Here is a 22,187-nt window from a genome sequence, read left to right on the forward strand (position 1 = left end):
CTGTGATTCTACAATCCCTCCAAACAAACAATTACAATGAACTGAGAGAAGTGACAAAACAGGCATGCGTGGCCTCCTGGGCCAGAAAGTGAAGGCAGAATTCCTATTTTACGGTTCTTTGTAAACACCTCTCTCCTATAACACATGGACCAATGTCCAGAATGGAGAAAACAGTCAAATTTTGAGGGCAAATGAGTTCATGAATAAAAGAATGAGCAATGCAGGATGGCAATATGAGCAGAAGTCTAGGATGAAAGATGATGACCTGGGGTCCTTCTTCTACAAGGGGCAGGTAGTTAGCTACGTGTCATAATGGAGGAGATCCCTAAGAAAGTAAGACTGAAATGAAGTATCAGTGACAATGACAATGAAATCATGACAGCAACAAAAAGGAGACCTATGCTCATAATAGCCACTCTTTCCTAATTATTCACAACATTCTGAGCACTGTGTTAAGTACTTTACTTGGATTATCTCATTTCATCCTTAGGACAGCCCTATGAGGAAGGTACTACTTTATCCCCATTTTATAGACAAGGAAACTGAAGTTCAGAGATAAGAAGAGAACAAAGGACACAGTTTTGGAGAATGTCCCTTTTTAGGGGTGTTAGAAAACAAGTAAACTATTTTAGAAGAGAGGCCAGAGTAAGTACTCTATGATGCTAGGGAAGCCAAGGCTAGAAAGAGAACCAACTGTCTATACCGCCTCTTCCTTCTCACCACAAACAGGTTTTCACCCCTGGGACTCGACTAAAATATCTGTTGCTAAAAGTCCCTAATAATTATTTTGCTCCATCCAAGAAACCCACTTTGGCCTTTAATCAAACAGCCACAGCACTTGTTTCTACTGCCCACTCTTGCCTTCTTGAAACACTGGCTTCCACTGGCTCCACAACCCTCCACTCTTCTGCTTTCCTGCCACTTCTCCAGTTGCTCCTTCTCAGGAACCTCATCCTCAGCCTGTTCCTTAAATGCGGTCAACTCTTCTCAACCCTCAAACTCTCTCTAGCTGAGCTCATTTGCCCCTAATCTTCAATTATCTACCTGCTATCAACTCTCACATGTATCTCTTGGCCAGATTACTCCCCTGAGCTGTAGACCTCAAACTTAATACGACTTAAATCATTTCTTCCCCAAACCTACCTCTTCATGTTCTGTACATCAGTAAATGGTAATGCTTGCCCCAGCAAAAAATCCTTACCTGCCCTCCTCCCTCATACCCAACGCATCACCAAGTCTCTTTACTGCTACCTCTTTACTCTCTCTCAAATAGGCCTCCTTCACTCCATTGTCACAGTTACCTTGCTCATGCAGGCCATGCTGCCTTTTGCCAGGATTATTAAAACTGTCCTCAAACTAGTCTCTCCTTCCCTGCAGTCCTTTCCTCTTCCCCCCTACTGTAAGCTCACTATGGCTATGAGTTTCTGATTTATTACTGTATTCCAATATTTGGCATGACACCAATTGGCAAAATAACATATGATAGGCGATAAATGAGTATTTGTTGATGAAGGAATGAAAAAGTGGGCTCCAGTAGAATGGGAGAGAGGCCTGATTACAGATGAGGTAGTAAGAAAAAAAGTGTTATAGATTATAACCTCCTGATTTTAGAAGCCCACTATAAAAAATATTTCACACAAAACTAGGCTCTCAAAAAGGTAACCTTATAAGGCTAAACACGAGAACATGAAGTAGAGTTACGAGCTGAAAGATACACACTTTAAGAGCCAACTTTAATAATATGGCAATAAAATATATTTTACATTTAAAAAACAGAAAAGTATCAGGATGAAGAAAGTGTTAATTCCTTAAACACATATCCAATTACCCAGCGGGTTTTAAAACCAGACTTCCTAGAGAAGTAAAATGTTATTTATTCTCCAGATCATCTACTAACTTAGCAATCCCTGGGTATCTCATCTTCAAGTGCTACCATGAAAAAAGGCAGAAGGCTAAGAAGAGGCACATGTTAAGAAACAGTCACAGTTGCAGAAGGCAAGAAGCATCAACAGTGTAAAGCTACATCATAAAGCTGTGAAAAATGTTCAATATTTAAGGTGAGATAAGACTATCTGAATCTAAATTTAACATCCAGGGAACCTTGAGTTAGTCATTTGGCTGGAAAACCCATGTTTGCAGCCAAGAAGCTGCCTTACTTGATCACGAAGCAAAGACACACACAAGGTAGAAGAATTAGTTCTGTTCTACTACTTATCTGCTGAGACTTTAATATCAGGGTTCTGCATTTCCCCACTGACAGACAAAGGCAATAACCACAGAATGTTTATTTCCCTACCACTATGCTCTAAAAGGTAAGAAAGTAGTGAACTCAGAGCATAGATTTTATATAAACACTTTATAATTTTATAAAAAGAAATGTATAATCAATTAGCTAAAAATGGTCTTTGTTTTACCTGCCCATATCTCTCATACACATTTCCTTAGTAAGCCTGGCTGAGTTACTATTTTTCATTTCAAATAGGACATGGAGCCCATTTAATCTTCAAGGTTATCTAATACTTACTTTTAAGGGATAGAAATACGTTTTACCACTTATTAATAAGTCTTCATGTAAAAAGGGGTTACTATTTAAAGAGTGCTGACTAATTCTCCATCTGCTCTATGAAAAGAGCAAGAAAAAATTAGTAGTAATATAGAATGAAACACAGTAAAAATAACAAGAATACTGAAGTGGGGCCTGGCGCTAGTCACTTCCTTCCTGTGTTACTCCCTCCTTGTCAAGTCAGGTTTCTGAGGTCTGGAGAGATGACCTCAAACATCGAATCCTGATGTACGCCAAATTAGTGGCTAAAATTAGAAAATAAACCCAGGCCCTCTTTCTTTGAATTAAAGTATCAATATCATTCTTTTGAAATCCTTTCCCCCATTCCAAAAATAACATTTCATCATAGTGGAATGTTAGAAAAATGATCCATAAATCCACTTCCCAGGGATAACAAAAGTTAAGATTTTAGGTGCATATTCTTAGTGCTTTGTTGTATATTGTTCTTAGTACAAGAATGCCCCTAGAGGAATGATTTAGATAATAAAATTTGATTCTCAAGTGACCTAATTAGAATCCAGGCACTCTGTGGCTGCTTTTCACGCTTCTCAACATGTCCAGCTATCTCTGAGGCCTGTCACTGACCACAGTGTGAGGTATGGGTAGGAAAATGGATATTTAGTACAGAGATCATCCTTCTGAGGACAAACAAAATCAGGCCCACGACATGGGTTGGAAACATCATCTTTATAGAAGCCAGAAAGCAAACTTACATGGTGGAAAAAGACTACTTCTAATCTTAATTGCACCACGAACAAGCTTTGTGAACTGTCAAATTATTTCAGCTTTCACATTTCTCTGGGTAAATCTGGGATTAATAATAATGCCCCTGCCTGTGAGGAGGCAAGTGGTGAGGCTCACTCAGGTGAGATACCAGATGGCAGACAGCTTTGCAAAGCGTGAATACTACAAAACTGCAAAATTCGATGACGTTTGTGATGTTATCTAAAGAGTCTTCTCAAACTTCAGTGTGCATAAGAATCAACCACAGCATAGAGTCCTGTGGGCCCTGCACCCAAACATTCCAATTTAATAACCACTGCTTCTTGGAGAAATTTGCATTTCCAACTCTTGAGTGACACTGGTGATGTGGGTCCACAGACCCACTGTGAGTAGTGCTAAAAATATATAATAATAATAACTTCCACTAAATTATCTTATTTGCATCTTTTTCTTATTCGTTCATTCATTAAAACTGGCCAGGCATGGTGGCTCACACCTGTAATCCCAGTATTTTGGGAGGCTAAAGTGGAAGGACTGCTTGAGACTAGGAGTCCAAGGTCAGCCTGGGCAATCACAGTGAGACACTATCTCTACAAAAAAAATAAAATAAAATAAAATAAAATAATAACTTTAAATAGCCAGGCATCATGTCACATACCTGTAGTCCCAACTACTCAGGAGGCTAAAGCAGGAGGATCTCTTGAGCCCAGTGGGGTCAAGGCTACAGTGAGCAATGATGATTGGGCCCCTACATTCCAGCCTCGGCAACAGAGTGAGATCACATCTCCACAAAAATAAACTCGTAGGCATTTAATATGTGCCCAGCCCTAAATCAGGCTGCAAACACAAAGTTAAAAACTCCCCCTCCCCTTATAAACTCACAGTCCAATCTGATTAGAGACTATGACAAGAGGATGGGGCAGGAGCTAGAAGAGCCCAGACAATATGAAATCAGCCTGAGAAACACATGAAGGTGCTTTAATCATATATGACACCGCCCCTACACATCATCAATGGAAGAATTTCCTTTGACATAGGTTTGTTAGTTTGTTTTTGCAATGAAAAGATCCAGTATTAGTCTGAGCTTGGAGTGCCTTTCCTATTACAACACTAGCAAGTGCACAAAAATGACAAAACCTAAGGCAGCTCCTATTCTAGCAAACAGAGAAGTGGCCTTGATATAGCACGATGGCTGACATCTAAATAAAGTTATGACAGTCCATGAAACAGATTGTATCTATTCCTCTGACTGGTCGGATCTTTAATTTGAACCTGCTATAATATGTAAAACAAGAGAAATCGAGAGTAGGTTTTTTTTTTTTTTTTAAACTTTGCCACATAAAAAAACAAAGGTTTAAGAAATGTAATATGGAGTAACATCTCTGGCTTATTCAGCCAAGAAGCCTTTTTCTAATGACTATAACCAAAGGATAATACACAATCAGAATGATAGCTGTCCAACCTCATGTTTACAAAAGAACTATGAACATTATCGACATTTCTCAGTCACTGTATATGTGATGGAGCTATTATCAATTAATTTATTTAAGTCTTACTAGGAAGTATATAGACTTGGGACCTTTCATGGTAATGATTATATATTTTAGTTAACAATTGGAGTAATAAGTCCCATATGTAAAAAAAATTAATTCATTTGTTCTAAAAATATTTCAGTTAAGCTGCAGGGGACATATCCTAGTTGAAGAATAGTGGAATTTCTTCTATATGTCCCTGGTTCATCCTATTCATCCCCTTCAATATTTAATAGTTGGGTATATTTAAAGCATGTTCTCACTGATACGTGTAATCAAAAGTAGAGATTTAATCAAATGGAATCATAATCACTGAAGTTAAATTTACTTGCTTCCCGCTTGCTTTGATTCGAATTAACTACTCATCTAAATTACACAGAGGCCCTTCCTGATTCCAAGCATGTCCAGGTGCTACATGCGGTGCTTGGGAATGGCTATAAGAAGCCACAAGGACAAATGTCTGACCTTGCTTCAAAGCTGCTCTTAAATGACTTTTCTGTAAAATAAAATGACCAATTCCACCATGTCCTGCATTTCGGATACTTAGAAGACGGGTAACTAATATAGAAAGAAGAGATAAAAGGAAATGTTATTTATATGAAAAAGAAACTCATGCCTGAATCTAGCCACAGGTCTAAAACAAAAATCATGATCAATATTTCATTTATTTCTCTTTCCATAAACATGGTATTTATACTACAAAACTATCCTTGAGGCCTGAGCCTTTAGTCTTCCTCACAGATAAAAACATTTTATCAGAATGTTCTATTACATCAGTATGCCCTCATTCTGAATTCTGGCCTCCAAATTATAAAAAATATTTCAAAAGTTTATTTTTTCAATTTTAGAGCAATAATTCAATGTATTTCTGAAAATCTCAGTCTTCACAGACTGAAAAACCATGAGGGAAGAAAGAGTTTTAGAAAATGAGGCAAATACCAACCTTGAGAAGAACCACGGCTATATTATAAACGATTCAATGTTAGAATTATTCAGCAATTACACAGCTAACATGGACAATCAATTACATGACAGATACATGGGTGACAGAAATGAAAAAGGTGTACAACCCCTTACAATACAGTGTAGTACGTGTCAAGTGTGCTCAAAAGTCGTTTGGCCACTCCTTCAGGTTCCAGATGTATCAAAGATATAAATATTAAGAATGAGACTATGTAAGTACTAGAAAAGTGTTGAAAATTTTATTTATAATCTAAGAGTAAGGAAGCTCTAAGTATGACACAAAACCCAGAAGCTATAAAACCTGATAAATATAGCCTCATAAAAAATGTCTACGTGCCCAGAAACATCATGAAGTCAAAAGAGAAACTGGCAGAAAGTTACAAAATAAATTCCAAAGAACCAATTTCCTAGATATGTAAAGAGTTCGTACAAATCAATAAAAGACAAACATACTAGAAAAATGTAAAGACTTCCAACAAATCAAGAAAAGACAAACATATTAGAAAAATAATTCATTGAAAAGGAAATAAACACTATTTAAATATTGTACTGTTGAAAATTTCAAACATTAAAAAAGTGAAGATAATAGGATAATGAACCACCTTGTACCTATCACCCTGCTTCAGTATCATTTCATGGCTTGTTGTAAGTGTATCCTCACTCACAACCTATTTTATTTTGAAGTAATATATCCATATATAACCCAGATATCATGACAAGTTACTTTTATACAAACGAAAAGAAGTGTAACCGTACTTATAATAAAAATGCAAACCCAAATCACCTTGGAAATACCATTTTTCACCTCTCAGATTGGCAAGGATAAAAGTATTTGATAATACAATCTGTTGGAAAGGGGATATAGGAACTCTCAAACATTATCCATGACATGAAAAACTGGTATCATCTCTAAAAGCACACTTGGCAACAGTTAAAATTCAATCAACACAGAGGTAAGCAAAATCAGTGAAAATGGCATATCAAGAATCTGGCTGCTTTCATTCTCACACCTTAGGGTTCTTTGAGTAATGCCTTTCTTCCCCCTTTAAACTCCAGGAGGACAGGGACCACACATAATTTGTTGGGCATTTTAGCCCAGTGTCTGGTCCATGGCAGATATTTCATAAATGTGGAATTTATTCTTGCAATCAACGATAAATTTCTTATGGGTCAGGTGGGCACTGTGCTAGATTCTGGAGATACACCAGTGCTGAACAAGACAAACTAGTGCTCTCTTCTCTTCCATTCTAGAGGCAGCCAATAAATAACCAAACATATATAAAGTTACACATAATAATAAAATTAATGAATGATATCAAGTTGGTTTAAAAACAGGTATCACATTTTTCTATATTAAAATTTAGTTTTATGAACTTTCATACTCCCATAGGCATTTTAATTTCTAATAATTTCTTGTGATTAAAATAACCTAAGTAATAATGTAATTTCTTGATTATGAATTATTTTCACTATAACTTGAGGTGCAAAATAGGAAAAAGCAAAGACTACAAGCCTACTAACCAAACACAACTACTTTTAGCATTAAGCGTATTTCTTTCCCATGTTTTCCATGAAGCTTTCTTCAATATCACAACAAGCCCAAAACACACAAAGTTCTCTGCTTTTCACATCTGATATTTAATCTTCTTTCTTCATAACAGAGGTCAATGAAGCTTTTAAAATGGTTTCCTTCCAAAAGAGAGCAATGTCTCCCTGGAAGCAATGGCTTCAACTCACTCAACGCTTTCTGCCCTCTCTAGGACCAACAGCTCTACCTAAGTGAAGCTGACCTCCACCATCCCTTCGTGCAATGAATTTTTGCCTTCGCATTTAAACAGGTCCATTTCCCTCCCACATGCCAACCATTCTCTTTTCCCATATTCTTTTCTTCCATATTCTTGACAAGATACCACATCTTTGATAAGTTTTTCTTCCATCTCTTCCTTATGCTTTTCTTATTTGTTAAGTATAGAACTCCTTCCAGCTTCTTTTAAATAAAAATAATATAAAAATACTCATGAATTGGATTTTGGGAAAGAATCAACGATCAGGCAGCAGGAGTTGAAGAAATCGATTCTGAAATGCAGAGGCTTCAGGCTACAGTCACCATCTGAAGTTGAAGACACTGCCTGTCTTTCTAGAGAAATAATGGGTAGCAGGTGGTTCTGGTAAATTAGCAAGGCAAATGTTACCCTAATGTTTATCAAGTTGGCAATAATTGTATTTGAATATTTTCCTTTAATAGTAAGTGGAGGCTTAAAGACACTGATAGATTATGAATGAACAGAAAAGACAAAATATTTCTCCTATAAATAGACAACAGATAGTTTGGGAGATCGAAAACAAAATAAAATAAAATAATATGTAGGTCACCAAAGTGATTTTCTAAAAAACTGGCTGGGAAAGTATCCTGGCTCTGTAGGAATTAAAAGCAAGAAAGAATTCACTAGCTTGTTTCCTTCTACATTTCTAGCAAAATAGCACACAACATTAATTCTCTTTACATAAAGACAAATGAAAACAAGCCTGCAATGCATCACAACCAGAATATATTTAATAAGATGATGAAACTTTCCGGGAAAGTTACAGTATGGGTATCTTGTCTCAGAATAGCTAATGTTTTAGAACAGGATATTTCATTGGAGGGTGGGGGAGAAAATATGCATGTTGGGGAACAGGATTTATGGATTTTTTGGTCTATGTTCCAACTTTCTTTAAAAAAATAAATTCATGGATCTTTAACCATAAAATTTCATGAATGGTAAACAATAATAAAAAATAATGCCAAGTATTGTGATTTTACTTCTCTCTGAAATAAATGCCACTAATACCTTCCTAAGTAAAATTCAATGCACAAAAGCACCACAAGCTTCAAGCGATAATTTGACAATATTGCTTCTAAAATTCCAATCCTTTAGAAGCAACAGTGCTGATCATTTTTGAATGACTGTGCTTAATTCAAGAGAATTAATTCCTGAAAAGTTTTAAAGCATTTGATAGCACACAACAACTAAAGACTAGCTCAAAATTATCAGTCATTTGGAATCCCAACCCCCAAATTTAATCTTTGATTTTCTAACAAACTGGTTTACTCCAAATATTTGCTTTCTCTGTACTATTTTGTCTCATAATAAACAGTTTGGGTACCAAATATTGAATTTGTATGTTTTATAAAATGGGATTATATTATAGACATAAAGCCAAGGCAAACAGCTCATTCACTTGTTAGTGTCCAATATATCCTGCCTACAAAAGCTTTCTAAAATACGACAAAAAAAAAGACACTTAACAGGGGAAAAAACCCTGCTGCTGACTCATTCCTCATAGAGAAACATTTAGTATTTCCCAGGGCAGTGTGCTGAATTTCCATTATACTTCTAGTGCTATAATTTCCACTCATGAATTCTGGAAGGAGTTTAGGCAAGGGGGAAAAAAAAGATGAAACTCCTATGAAAGACACAGTGCTTTTAAAGGAACTATAATGAGATCTGCAGAAAAGTTATTAATCCATGACCTTTTGTTTTATTTCTGATATATACTATAGTAATGCTATTTCCCTAGGAAAGTTCACTGTATTCATCTAGGAACTTGCAGCAACAGGGCAAAGAGCAAACCAGAATTTTAGAGTATCATCAGTAAGGAGTCAAAAGGTCTTCACGAAAATCCAGGTACCAGGCAAAGAAAGAAGAAAGGCAAAGCTCAAAGAACCACTCTCCAGCTTCTCTGGATCATGATGTAAGTGATCAAAGAACATGGAATTTGAGGAAGGCACCAATAATAAACATGTATTCATATGCACATGCGTACATGCATATACACAAGCATGCATGCATGCATGTTATAGTACCTACTGGTGCTATTCCACTAACCACCACAACCATATAACCTCATCTAAAGCAAGCAACTCTGTAAGACAGGTATTTTTTGCAAATCACAAAATGGGGATACAAAGTCAGGTTCTCCTGACTTTGTTCTCCAAAACCCATCAAATATTTACTTTTGGTGTTTTTGTTTGTTTTTTGTGTTTTGTTTTTGTTTTTTTGTTTGTTTGTTTGTTTTGAGATGAAATTTCACTCTGTCAACCAGGCTGGAGTGCAGTGGTGTGATCTCGGCTCACTGCAACCTTCATCTCCCTGGTTCAAGCAATTCTTGTGCCTCAGACTCCCAAGTAGCTGGGACTACAGGGATGCGCCACCACGCACAGCTAATTTTTGTATTTTTAGTAGAGTCAGCATTTTGCTATGTTGGCCAGGCTGGTCTCAAACTCCTGACCTCAAGCAATCTGCCCACCTCAGCCTCCCAAAGTGCTGGGATTATAGGCATGAGCCACTGAGCCTGGCCAGATATATACTTTGAAACATTCTGTGGCAGGAGAAGGATAAAGGATAGTACTTCACCAAGCATAGTACTTTTGAATCAAGTTTACAAGGAAATTAATTTCTGAAATGTTAAAGTATAACTGAAATCAATGTTCTTTAGATACGCAAAAGAACACAGAAATACAGAATATATTTTTTCCAAAAAATTTAAATAAGTTTACAGAGAACTCTATACTAAATGAGTTATTATTTCTGCTTAATTTTATCTTCTTTTAAAAAACTTTTAAGCACTAAGTATAAACAGTAGATATTTCCTTAACAACATATCTACAAGATTATGATTTCTTGTTTGTCACACATGATCCCTTAGTATATGATAGTCACAAAGTCAGAATCTGAATTGAATTTCAGTACTCTCCATATGAAACAAGTACTATGAAATTCAAATCTTATTGTTTTAAAAATTCCTGAGACTGATTTGTCTATTGGAAAATATCATTACACATTAAAGAAGAAAGCATAAGACACAGGAAAGACCGTGGATTTTAGAATCAAATGGACTAGTATTCAACACCAAGACAAGCCACCTGTTCTAAGAGCTTGCTAATTATTCAATCTCTGAGCTCCAGTTCTTCTCACTGCAATATGTGGATACTAATAATTAGCTCATACAGTTGTAGTGATAATTAAGTGAGATAATATACATAAATTGCCTTGAACATTGCTGAGTACTTAGTATGTGTACAATAGCTACATTATTTGATTCAACTTATTTATTCTTTAAATATGTTTAAATATTGACAATCTTTACTACAAATACGTCCATATTTTTCACTCAGTGATAATATGCTTTAAATTTTTCAACAACATCAAAAAACAGACAGCTGAATTATGCCTAGTCAAGCTGTTTTTACCAATCTAAGTTTGTACGGGCTACAGTATCCTTTTTTTTTTCTTTTAGAGACGGAGTCTCGCTCTGTCACCCAGGCTGGAGAACAGTGGTGTGATCTCGGCTCACTGCAACCTCCACCTCCTGCATTCAAGCAACTCTCCTGCCTCAGCCTCCAGAATAGCTGGGATTACAGGCATGCACTACCATGTCCAGCTAATTTTTGTATTTTTAGTAGAGATGGGGTTTCACTACCAGTACAGGTTGGTCTCAAACTCCTGACCTCAAGTGATCCTCCTGCCTCAGCCTCCCAAAGTGCTGGGATAACAGGCGTGAGCCACTGCACCTGGCCTCTATGGGCTATAGTATCCTAAATTCAGGAAAATAACATCAACAGAAGATAAGTTACTTACGCTCCGCCTAGAAAATGTACAATAAATAGAGTTATCAAAAATACAAACTACACTCCCACCTACCTTGGTTGGTTCTCCACAGTAAGGCTCTCCCCCCGCTGATAGCCACTGTCCGCCACCTGGGTTGTAGACCTCTTCACAATTTGCTTCAGCTCCTGCTCCAAGCGCTCTATGATTGCCTTAACTGTCTCTGGGATCTTCTTCAGTTTGGCCAGACCCTTAATGAGGATACCCATAAAAAGGGTGCTGTTTTCCTCTGGATCCAATTCTAAATCTTCCTTGATGTCCTGCAGGTTTATCTCCCTCACTGAAAAATTAAATAATAACAATGACAGATACGGACTCCACTCAAAACCCCCAAAAAAGAGCAGTCTAATAAATGAAATCACTGCCTTGATTACTCTCTTAAGAAATTAAAGAGGATTTTTCAATTAAATTATATTTGCCCAATAACCATCCAAGAGTCACAAAATAACATTTATATTCCTCAAATCATACCCATCAGTTAGTAATAAGAGGCAGATGCAATAAAAATTAGTAAACAAATCACCGTGGGAAGTTTTCCACAGACTACTACTTCTGCCATGAGTCCGCTGGCCCATGACATTTATTAGGCACTCGCTGTTTATAAAATGCCATATGTGGTGCTGCAAGAGAATTTTAAAGAGCTGGATCCTAGACTCAGGTTTGTATTTGTTAGTTAAAAGTGGTAAGTCACTGGAGAAAAAGACATCATAAATACACACAGGGGAAAGGGTGGTAAATAAATTAAAATTGTAATAAATTTTTTAAAAAGATTAAGGAAAAACAGTACATACAAGTGAGACAAGACTTTGAGGAAATAGAGTAACGAAGAGGTATTTCATAAATACAAAAGAACAACCTATTTTTCTTTAAACATAGTCTGCTACAACATCATTATCTATAGGAGACAGATCTTGCTAATAATCCATGAAAGGTTTCTGAGAAGTAATGTTATATGTCAAAAGCCTCTGTAGATCTTTAGAATACAGCATTCATTCAAACAATTTGGCATTGAAATTGAAGAAATAACCAAAACTTTAGTTCTTAACCCCTGTGGCAAGTTATGGAGAGGGGAGAACTGCTGATAGGAGATCTCTGTTATCTACTGAAAGCCATAGGCCTTGCTCTCCAAAGAATGAATATACATATGCAAAACCTCACATAGGAATTCCGGGTTTCCACAACTGCCAAAAAAAACAGGTTACAAATCTCTGACTTAAAAGTAACTGCCTCACTTTACAAATGGCTGGATTAAGATATACAAAAGCAAAAGTGGGTATAAGCCTGAAGATGGAGACTAATAGTCAAAAGTTTGCCCCATCCACCTCTGTCCTCCAACCCTGAAAACAAATGCGAGATTTTAACAATACGCAATATCCTGCAAGAATGAATACATTCTTCCTTAGTAGATTTAAACTCAATTAGACTACAAGTCATTCTAAGTTATTCAGCACTACTGGAATGGTACTGAAATCTACTAGGGAAGAAAGAAAACATACCAGTAAATGGAATGAGTTCTTGTAACTGCTGCATAAAGTCCGTAAAACCTCTATTTCAGATGATCTGAAATCCACTGTAGGGCATTCTCCTCAGTCCCTATTTTGGGGGTTCCCAACTTATAAAATGTACTTAAGGAGGATTCTGGGAAGGTTGCAGAGTAGGAAGCACCAAGAATCTCCCCACCAACAGGACTGTACTGGCAGAATCTCTCTGATGTAACTATTTTGTAACTCTGGAGTCTATGTAAGGCTTCCAACTTCCAAGGGAAGGCTTAGATGGTAAATTGTGGTTAATTTCGGTCAATTACAGCTCTTACCACAGTGGCTACCCAGCACTGTGGCAGATATCCCTGTACCTATTCCTGGAGTAGCTTGCACACACCTGGTGGAGACACGATGAGCAAAAAGAACCCTGCCCACCAAGTATCAAGAACCTATGCTCCAATCGCTGATTGCTTCCTCTAATCACAGAGGTACAAAGAGGTGAGTGACCATTGCTGTTGCACCTCCTCCAATTTTTCAAGCCTCTCCTACTCTTGCTGAAGTAAATTCCAGGGAATTTAAAGAGCCAACAGCCTTCCCCCACCACCTTTATTTTTCTCTTGCTCCCCTTTTAAACCCAAACATTGGGACTAGGACATTCAAAAACAACTGAATGTATTCAAAAAATTATAAAGTGACCGTGCATGCTCATGTAAAGGTGCAGGCTTAGAAAAGCTTAATTTGAGGAGATCTTAAATTAACACCCAGGCTGATCCTTGGGATAGGCACTGGCTACAGTAATTTATAAAACAATAACAACATCAAAACCTAATCCGATTTGCAGAGTCACCACATCATTAAACTGAAATGCCCAGTTTTCAACAACAAAAAAAAAATCACAAAGCATACAAATAGAGAGGAAAATATGGCCCAGTCAAAGGAAAAAAAATAAATCAACAGAACCTGTCCCTGAAAAAGACTTAATGGTAGATACATTAAGAAAAAAACTTTTAAAAAGTTTTTTTTTTAAGTTTTAACTATTTTAAAGATGCTCAAATAACAAAAAATATAGAGAAAATCAAGAAAATGATATATAAACAAACTGGCAACATCAATAAAGAGATATAAAAACTAAAAAAAAAGAATAAGAAATTCTTGAGTTGAAAAGTATACTTGGAATGAAAAATTCACTAGAGGGATTCAAAGGCAGATATGAGCAGAGAGAAGAAAAAAATCAGCAAACGTCAAGATAAGACAATGGGAATTATCATCTGAAGAACAGAATGAAAAAAGATTGAAGAGAAGTGAAGAGAGCCCACAGGATACAATCAAATGCACTAATTTAGACATTGTGAGAGTTTTGAAAGGAGAAGAAAGAGAGAAAAGAGCAGAGAATATTTAAAGAAATAATAGCAGAAAGCATCTCAAATTTGATGAAACACATGAATATAAATACCCAAGAAGTTCAACAAACTCCAAGTGAGAGGAACTCAAAGAGACCCACACCACGACACATTAGAATCAGACTTTCAAAAGACAGAGAGAATCTTGAGAGAAGTTATTCATCACATACAGGATCCCCAATAAGATTATCCACAGATTTCTCATCAGAAACTTCAGGGGCCAGAGGGCAGTGAATTTATTCAAAGTGCCAAAACAAACAAACAAACAAATAAAAAAAACTGTCAACCAAGAATTCTGTATCTCACAAAACTGTCCTTCAAAAGTGATTGAGAAAAATTAAGACATTGCCAGGTAAACAAAAGCTACAGGATTTCAGTACCATCAGGACTGCCATGCAAGAAATGCTTTAGAAAGTCCTGCATGTTAAAAAGAAAGGACATTAGACAGTAACTAGAAGGCATATGAAGACATAAATATCTCAATAAAGATAAATGTCTAGGCAATTATAAAAATTAGTAGTGTTACAAGACAATTATTTCTAACTGTAACTTTGTTTTCTACATAATTTAAAATATTAAAAGATTTTAAAAATAGTCTAAAAGCTAGTATTACTGTTAACTTCGGTTTGTAAATTCACATTTTGTTTTCTACATCATTTAAGAGGCTACCGCATTTAAAAGAATTATTAGCTTATGTTTTTGAGCACACAATGTATAAAGATATAATTTTGTGACATCAACAACCAAAAGTGTTAGGGACAGATCCATTAAAGGAGTGGACGTTTTGTATTTTATTGAAGTTAAACTGGTATAAATTCAAGTTAGAGAGTTATAACTTTAGAATGTTAAACATAAGTCCTATAGTAAGCACAAAGAAAAATGCTACAGAATGTATACCATCGGGAAATGAGAAAGGAATTTAAACATTTCACTATAAAAAGTCAACTAAACACAAAATAATACAGTAATGTAGAATATGAAGGGCAAAAAAATAATAATGCATATGGAAAAAAATAGCAAAATGTCTGAAATAAGTCACTCTTTATCAGTAATTACTTTAAACGTAAATGGGGTAAACTGTCCAACCAAAAGACAGAGACTAGCAGAAAGAATAAAAATTCATGACCCAATGATATGCTGTCTACAAAGGCACAAATCGATTCAAAGGCACAAATAGACTGAAAGTAAAAGGCTGGAAAAAGATATTCCATGAAAATAGTAGCAAAAAAAGAGCAGGGGTAACTATACTAATATCAGAAAAAAATAGACTTCAAACCAAAAAAGATTACAAGAGACAAAGAAGGACATTCTATATTAATAAGAGGCTCAACACAGTAAGAAGATATAACCATTATAAACATTTATACACCTAATGACAGACTATCAAAATATATGAAGCAAAAACTGACAGAATTGAAGGCAGAAATGCACAGTTCTACAACAGTTGAAGACTTCAATACCCTACTCTTGATAATTGATAGAACAACCAGAGAGAAATAAGGAAATAGAAGACTTAATACAATCAACCAACTAGATCTAACAGACACATATGGAACACTCTACCCCAAAACAGCAACATACACACTCTTCTCAAGTACACATGGGACATTTTCCAGAACAAACCATGTATTAGGCTGCCAATTAAGTCTCAATAGATTTAAGCAGAATGTATCACACAAAGTATCTTCTCTAACTAAATAGGGATACATTAGAAATCAATAACAAAGTTAAAAAGGGAAAATTCACAACTTTGTGTCAATTAACACACTCTTTAAAAACCAATGTATCAAAGAAGAAACCTCAAAGGAAATTAGAGAAATACCTAGAGATTAAGGAAAATGAAAACAGAACATATGAAAATACAATTTACAGGATGCAGGAAAAACAGCAAAAAAAGGAGAAATTTATAGTTATAAATGCTTACGGTAAAAAACAAAAAAGATCTCAAAACAACAGCTTAATTTTACAGCTTATGGAATTTGAAAACAAAGAACAAACTAAACCAAAGCTAGCAGAAAACATATAAAGATTAGAGCAGAGATAAAACAGAGAATAGAAAAACAATACCAAAAACTGATGAAACCAAAGTTGATTCTTTGAAAACATCATCAAAAATAACTGTCGGGAACAGGCCCCCCAAAATCTGGCCATAAACTGGCCCCAAAACTGGCCATAAACAAAATCTCTGCAGCACTGTAACATGTTCATGATGGTCATAACACCCACGCTGGAAGGTTGTGGGTTTACAGGAATGAGGACAAGGAACACCTGGCCTGCCCAGGGTGGAAAACCATTTAAAGGCGTTCTTAAACCACAAACAATAGCATGAGCGATCTGTGCCTTAAGGACATGCTCCTGCTGCAGATAACTAGCCAGACCCACCCCTTTATTTCAGCCCATCCCTTCGTTTCTCATAAGGGATACTTTTAGTTAATCAAATATCTATAGAAACAATGCTAATGACTGGCTTGCTATTAATAAATACGTGGGTAAATCTCTGTTCGGGGCTCTCAGTTCCGAAGGCTGTGAGACCCCTGATTTCCCACTTCACATCTCTATATTTCTGTGTGTGTGTCTTTAATTCCTGTAGCACTGATGGGTTACGGTCTCCCCGACCAAGCTAGTCTCGGCAAATAACAAACCTTTAGCCAGGTGAACTAAGAAAAAAATAGAGAAGACTCAAATGACTAAATTCAGAAATAGAAGTTACATTACCATTGATTCTAGATAAATAAATTGATAATAACAGAGTACTGTGAATAATTGTACAACACTAAGTTATATAACATAGATGAAACATAGAATTTCCTGGAAGCATAAAACCTATCAACACTAAATCACAAAGAAATAGAAAATCCAAATCGATCTATAACTAGTAAGAAGATTAAATAAGTAGTCTAAAATCTCCCAACAAAGAAAAGCTCTAGACCCGATGGCTTCACTGGTCAATTCTACCAAACATTTAAAGAAAACCAAACTTTTCCAAAAAATTCTAGAAGAAGGAAGAAAACTTCCTAAGTTATTCTATGAGGCCAGAATTGCCCTGATATCAAAGCCAGACAAAAGCACTATAAGAAAACTACAGACCAATATCCCTTATGAATGCAGATGTAAAAATCCTCAACAAAACACTAACAAACTGAATTCAGCAGCATACTTATAGGACTATACACCATGATCAAGTCAGTTGCGTTTCTATACACTAACAGTGAACAATCTCAAAAGGAAATTATAAAAATAATTCAATTTACATTTAAAAGAATAATCAGGAATTAACGAAAAAGGTGAAAAACTTATATAATGAAAGCTACTATATATATATAAGCTATATAACGAAAGCTATAAAACGCTGCTAAATTAATAAATTATAATTAATGAATAGAAATACATCCCATGTCATGGACTGGAAGATTTACTACTGTTAAGATGTCGATATTATTATACCTAAAGCAATCTACAAAGTCAATGCAACCCCCATCAAATTCCCAATGACATTTTTTTGCAGAGAGAGACCATCCTAAAATTCATGTAGAATCTCATGGGATCCAAAATAGCCAATACCATCTTGAAAAAGAAGAACAAATCTAGAAGACTCACACTTCCTAATTTCAAAAGTTACTTCCTAATTTCAAACTTACTTAGAAGCTACAGTAATCAAAACACTGTGGTGCTGGCACACAGACAAATATATAGACCAATGGAATAGAAAAGAGACCCTAGGAAAAAAAACTTCACATACGCAGTCAAATGATTTTTGGCGAGAATGCCAAGACCATTCAATGGGGAAAGGACAACCTTTCAACAAATGCGGTACAGGGAAACAATATCTACATACAAAAAGTGAAGTTGGATCCTTATCTAACACCATATACAAAAGTTAACTCTAAATAGATCAAAGTTCTAAATATAAGACCTAAAACAATAAAACTCTCAGAAGAAAACACAGGGCAAAAGCTTTATGACATTGGATTTGGTAATGATTTCTTGGATAAAACAAAACAAAAACAAAAGCAATAAAAGAAAGAATAATCAAATTGGACTGCATGAAAATTTTAAAGTTTTTGTGCACCAAAAGACAGGAAGAATGGAGTAAAAAGGCAACCAAAAGATTGGACAAAAAATTCAAAATCTCATATTGGATAAGGGATTAATATACAAAATGCATACAGAACTCCTAAATTCAACAAAAAAGTCAACTTGAATATGTACAAGGGACTTGAATAGACATTTTTCCAAAGAAGATATACAAATGGCCAATATACACTTAAAATGATGCCTAACATCACTAATCATTAGGCAAATGCAAATCAAAGCTAAAATGAGATGCCGCCCTACACTCATTGGGATGGCTACTGTTAATATCACCACCATTTCCCCCCAAAAAAACAGGAAATAGCAAGAGTTGGCAAGGATGTGGAGAAATTGGAACGTTTGTGCACTGTTATTGGGAACGTAAAATGGTACAGTCACTATGAAAACCCGTATTGCAGTTCCTCAAAAAATTAAAAATGAAATTACTATATATCCAGCAATTCTAATTGAGTATATACTTAATTGCAAGCAAGGTCTTGAAGAGATATCAGGGTCTTGAAGACTGCACTCATTTTCATAGCAGCATTATTCACAATCACTAAAATGTGGAAGCAACTCAAGCGTTCATCAACACATGAACGGATAAGCAAAATGTGATATATACATAGAATGGAATATTATTCAGCTTTAAAAAGGAAGGAAATTTGGATGCAAGCTACAACATGGATGAACCTTGAGTATATTACGCTAAATGAAATAACTCAGTCAAAAAAAAGACAAATACTGTATGATTCTACTTATATGCAGTACTTAGATTAGTCAAATTCATAGAAACAGAAAGTAGAATGGTGGTTGCCAAGAGCTGGAAGAAGAGGGGTATGGGGAATTGGTCTTTAATGAGTACAGAGTTTCAGTTTCACAAGATGAAAAGAGTTACGGAAATGGATGCTGGTGATGGTTGCACAACACTATCAGTGTATTTAATACTGTGGACCTGTACATTCCAAAATGGTTAAAATGGTAGGTTTTATGGTATGTGACTTTACCACAATAAAAAAAAAAAAAGCATTTAAATCTGAATCAAAACCATTTTAATTTCATACATGATATAATCACTTACACAAGTTTTATTCTTATAAGTCCTCTAATTATCCATGATGCAAATCTTACTAGACTCATTAGATCCCTGAAATCTATGAGGAGAGAGAGGTATAATGACCAGATTCATGTGGTTTTACTTGCAATGTGGAGGGCATTTGATGATATGGGATTTAACAAATAAACTTTTTGAATATTAGTAAAACTTGGAATAAAACCAAGAAGTCTTAAGCTTATAAAGATGACAACGCAACGCTGAAGGCAGATCAAAAAAAAAAAAAGACATTAATATTTCCAAATCTGAAATTTCATTTACTGGTTTTATTTTACATATGAAGAAGCTAGATGAGAAGTACTCCATCCAGCAAAACCAACACCACAGCAAGGAGAGAAAAGTATTTAGCAGTCAACGAGCCAACTAAATTCAGCATGTTTGGGGATTGGGGGTAGAAACATGCAAAACTGTAAGCAGAGCTTCAAGAAGGACAAAAAAGTAATAGGAATTTAGGTGAGACAAAATGCTCTTCACAAAAGAGCACATGAGTCACAAACAGACACATACAAAGTGCCCCCTGAACACTGCAGCTACCTTCCACAAAGGTGATTAGTGATGAGGTAAATGCAGTTTAAATCAATAAGGCCTGAGATTATGTCACATGTAGCCTCTTACATACACACTAATATGATAGACAGCCCATTAAAAAACAGCAAATAAGCAAGGTATGAGTAATAAAATGACACAGCCCCAAATGGCACTTGTTTAGAATCTTATTTTCCTGTTTGTTTCCTGAAATCTCCTAGAGCATAAACACTGAACAGATCCAATATTAATTAATTTATATTATCTATTTCACTTACATCAGCTGAAAATTAAAAGGCAATTTAAAAGGATAATATAATCAACCATGACTAGTCTAATATCACAAAACCCTGTGAGGTCAGGTAGAATTATTGGTGCTTTATGAAAAAAGCCCTGTACAAAAATAAGTTAACAGGAATTCAGTAAAGTCTCACACCAGAATTATAACAAAATATACATATTTCCAAACGACTAAACTCCTAGTCATTCCCTAGTATCTATATTGCTACGATATGTACTCAGCGTGTAGGTTTTAGAACACTTTAAAATTAGAAATACTTTACTTCCTTTCCCAAATCTCTTACCCTTGATTATTCTGCTCTGAGGGTCTTAAAGAGTGAAGATTTCTCAAACCTAGTTTTGAACACTTTCACAGACTGATAAGATAATGCTAAATATTAAAAGATTTGAATGCCCTTTAACCAATTATTTCTACTAAAATTCTCTTGGTCCCAAGTGCTTGTGATCACAGCCCCCTACACACACACATACACACATTATATATAGAGATATGGATATATTGGTATATATGTCTAAATGGCTATAAATCATCTCTGTGATTGAAGCTAAGAATGGAATCATGAAAGGAGGGCTTAGCTAAAACTCTCTGGGACTCATGAAAGGATTGACTACATAATATCTATGGTCCTTTCATTCTCTACAATTCCATGATTCCACTAAGTACAGTTTACAGGCTGGGCGTGGTGGTTCACGCCTGTAATCCCAATACTTTGGGAGGCCAAGGCAGGCGGATCACAAGTTCAAGAGATTGACACAATCCTGGTCAATATGGTGAAACCCTGTCTCTACTAAAAATACAAAAAGTATCTGGGTGTGGTGGCGCACACCTGTAATCCCAGTTACTCAGGAGACTGAGGCAGGAGAATTGCTCGAACCCAGGAGACAGAAGTTGCAGTGAGCCGAGATCGCACCACTGCACTCTAGCCTGGGCAAGAGAGCAAGACTGTGTCTCAAAAAAAAGTAGAGTTTACATTTATATATCCTTGGTTACATAGCCTACAGCTACTTACATGTATACCTATATTATAGATGGCTCATTTAAAAAATAACATAAAAAAGCTAAATAAACTATACAGTTAAATATTTTATTTAAAAAACTACTTCATGTCCTAGCAAGTACAGAAAGCAATCTAGACCACCAGTTCATCACAACTGCTTCCTTTGCTCAGTATATTTGGTAGGACAAGATCAGTAACATATGCCATACCATACATATACATCACCAAACCCCAGAAGGTAAGGGCCCTGGTGATATACTTCAACTTTTTACTTAATAAACTAAATTATTTCATTTATATTTGTACATGTTAACTAAGATATAGGACAATAATAGTGTTTACTATAGAAACTCTTGGTACATGTCATTCCTTATACTATACATGATACACAAATTACACAAAAATCACATATATTATTTCAATCTACATAACTTAAATCACATGTATTCAAGAATATTATCCCTCTATCACATGAGAATTGTCTGCCACTATTGAATAGAATTCAATATAAAAAGAAGTGTTCAAAAACATTACCCAGTCTAATTAGACCACTAGAGTATCAAAAAAGTTACTTATCTATAAGCCCTACAGAAAGTTACCATTTAAAAATAATGTGAGTGCTTCTGATCAAAATGGCACTATAAATTCACACTTAACATATCCAATATTCTCAAAATATAATTAAATGTAAAAATATAAATTAAGAAATTAAAAAGAAATCATCTCACTCAAGATTGAGAGTAACATCTCTGTGGACAAGCAATGCAAACATGGAGAGGAGCTGGAGTACAGTTCCAACGAGCGCTGGGTGGAGAAGTAGACAGAAGCAGACCGGATTTGGCCCATGCAGGGTAATACAGAATGCGCTC

At 35.6% G+C, this 22,187-nt stretch overlaps 1 protein-coding gene across 10 annotated transcripts in view; it reads right to left on the bottom strand.

The window, feature by feature from the left end:
• The window catches only part of EXOC4 (exocyst complex component 4), an 818,008-nt gene that overhangs the window by 701,689 nt on the left and 94,132 nt on the right, over nucleotides 1-22,187 (bottom strand). For all 10 annotated transcript variants that reach the window (XM_017957173.2, XM_021935349.2, XM_017957174.2 and 7 more), the window contains one exon: nucleotides 11,466-11,709. In XM_017957173.2, coding sequence (XP_017812662.2) covers nucleotides 11,466-11,709 — 244 coding nt within the window. The remainder of the gene's footprint in view (nucleotides 1-11,465; nucleotides 11,710-22,187) is intronic.

Source organism: Papio anubis, chromosome 4 (assembly GCF_008728515.1).
Source record: "Papio anubis isolate 15944 chromosome 4, Panubis1.0, whole genome shotgun sequence".
NCBI lineage: Eukaryota > Metazoa > Chordata > Mammalia > Primates > Cercopithecidae > Papio > Papio anubis.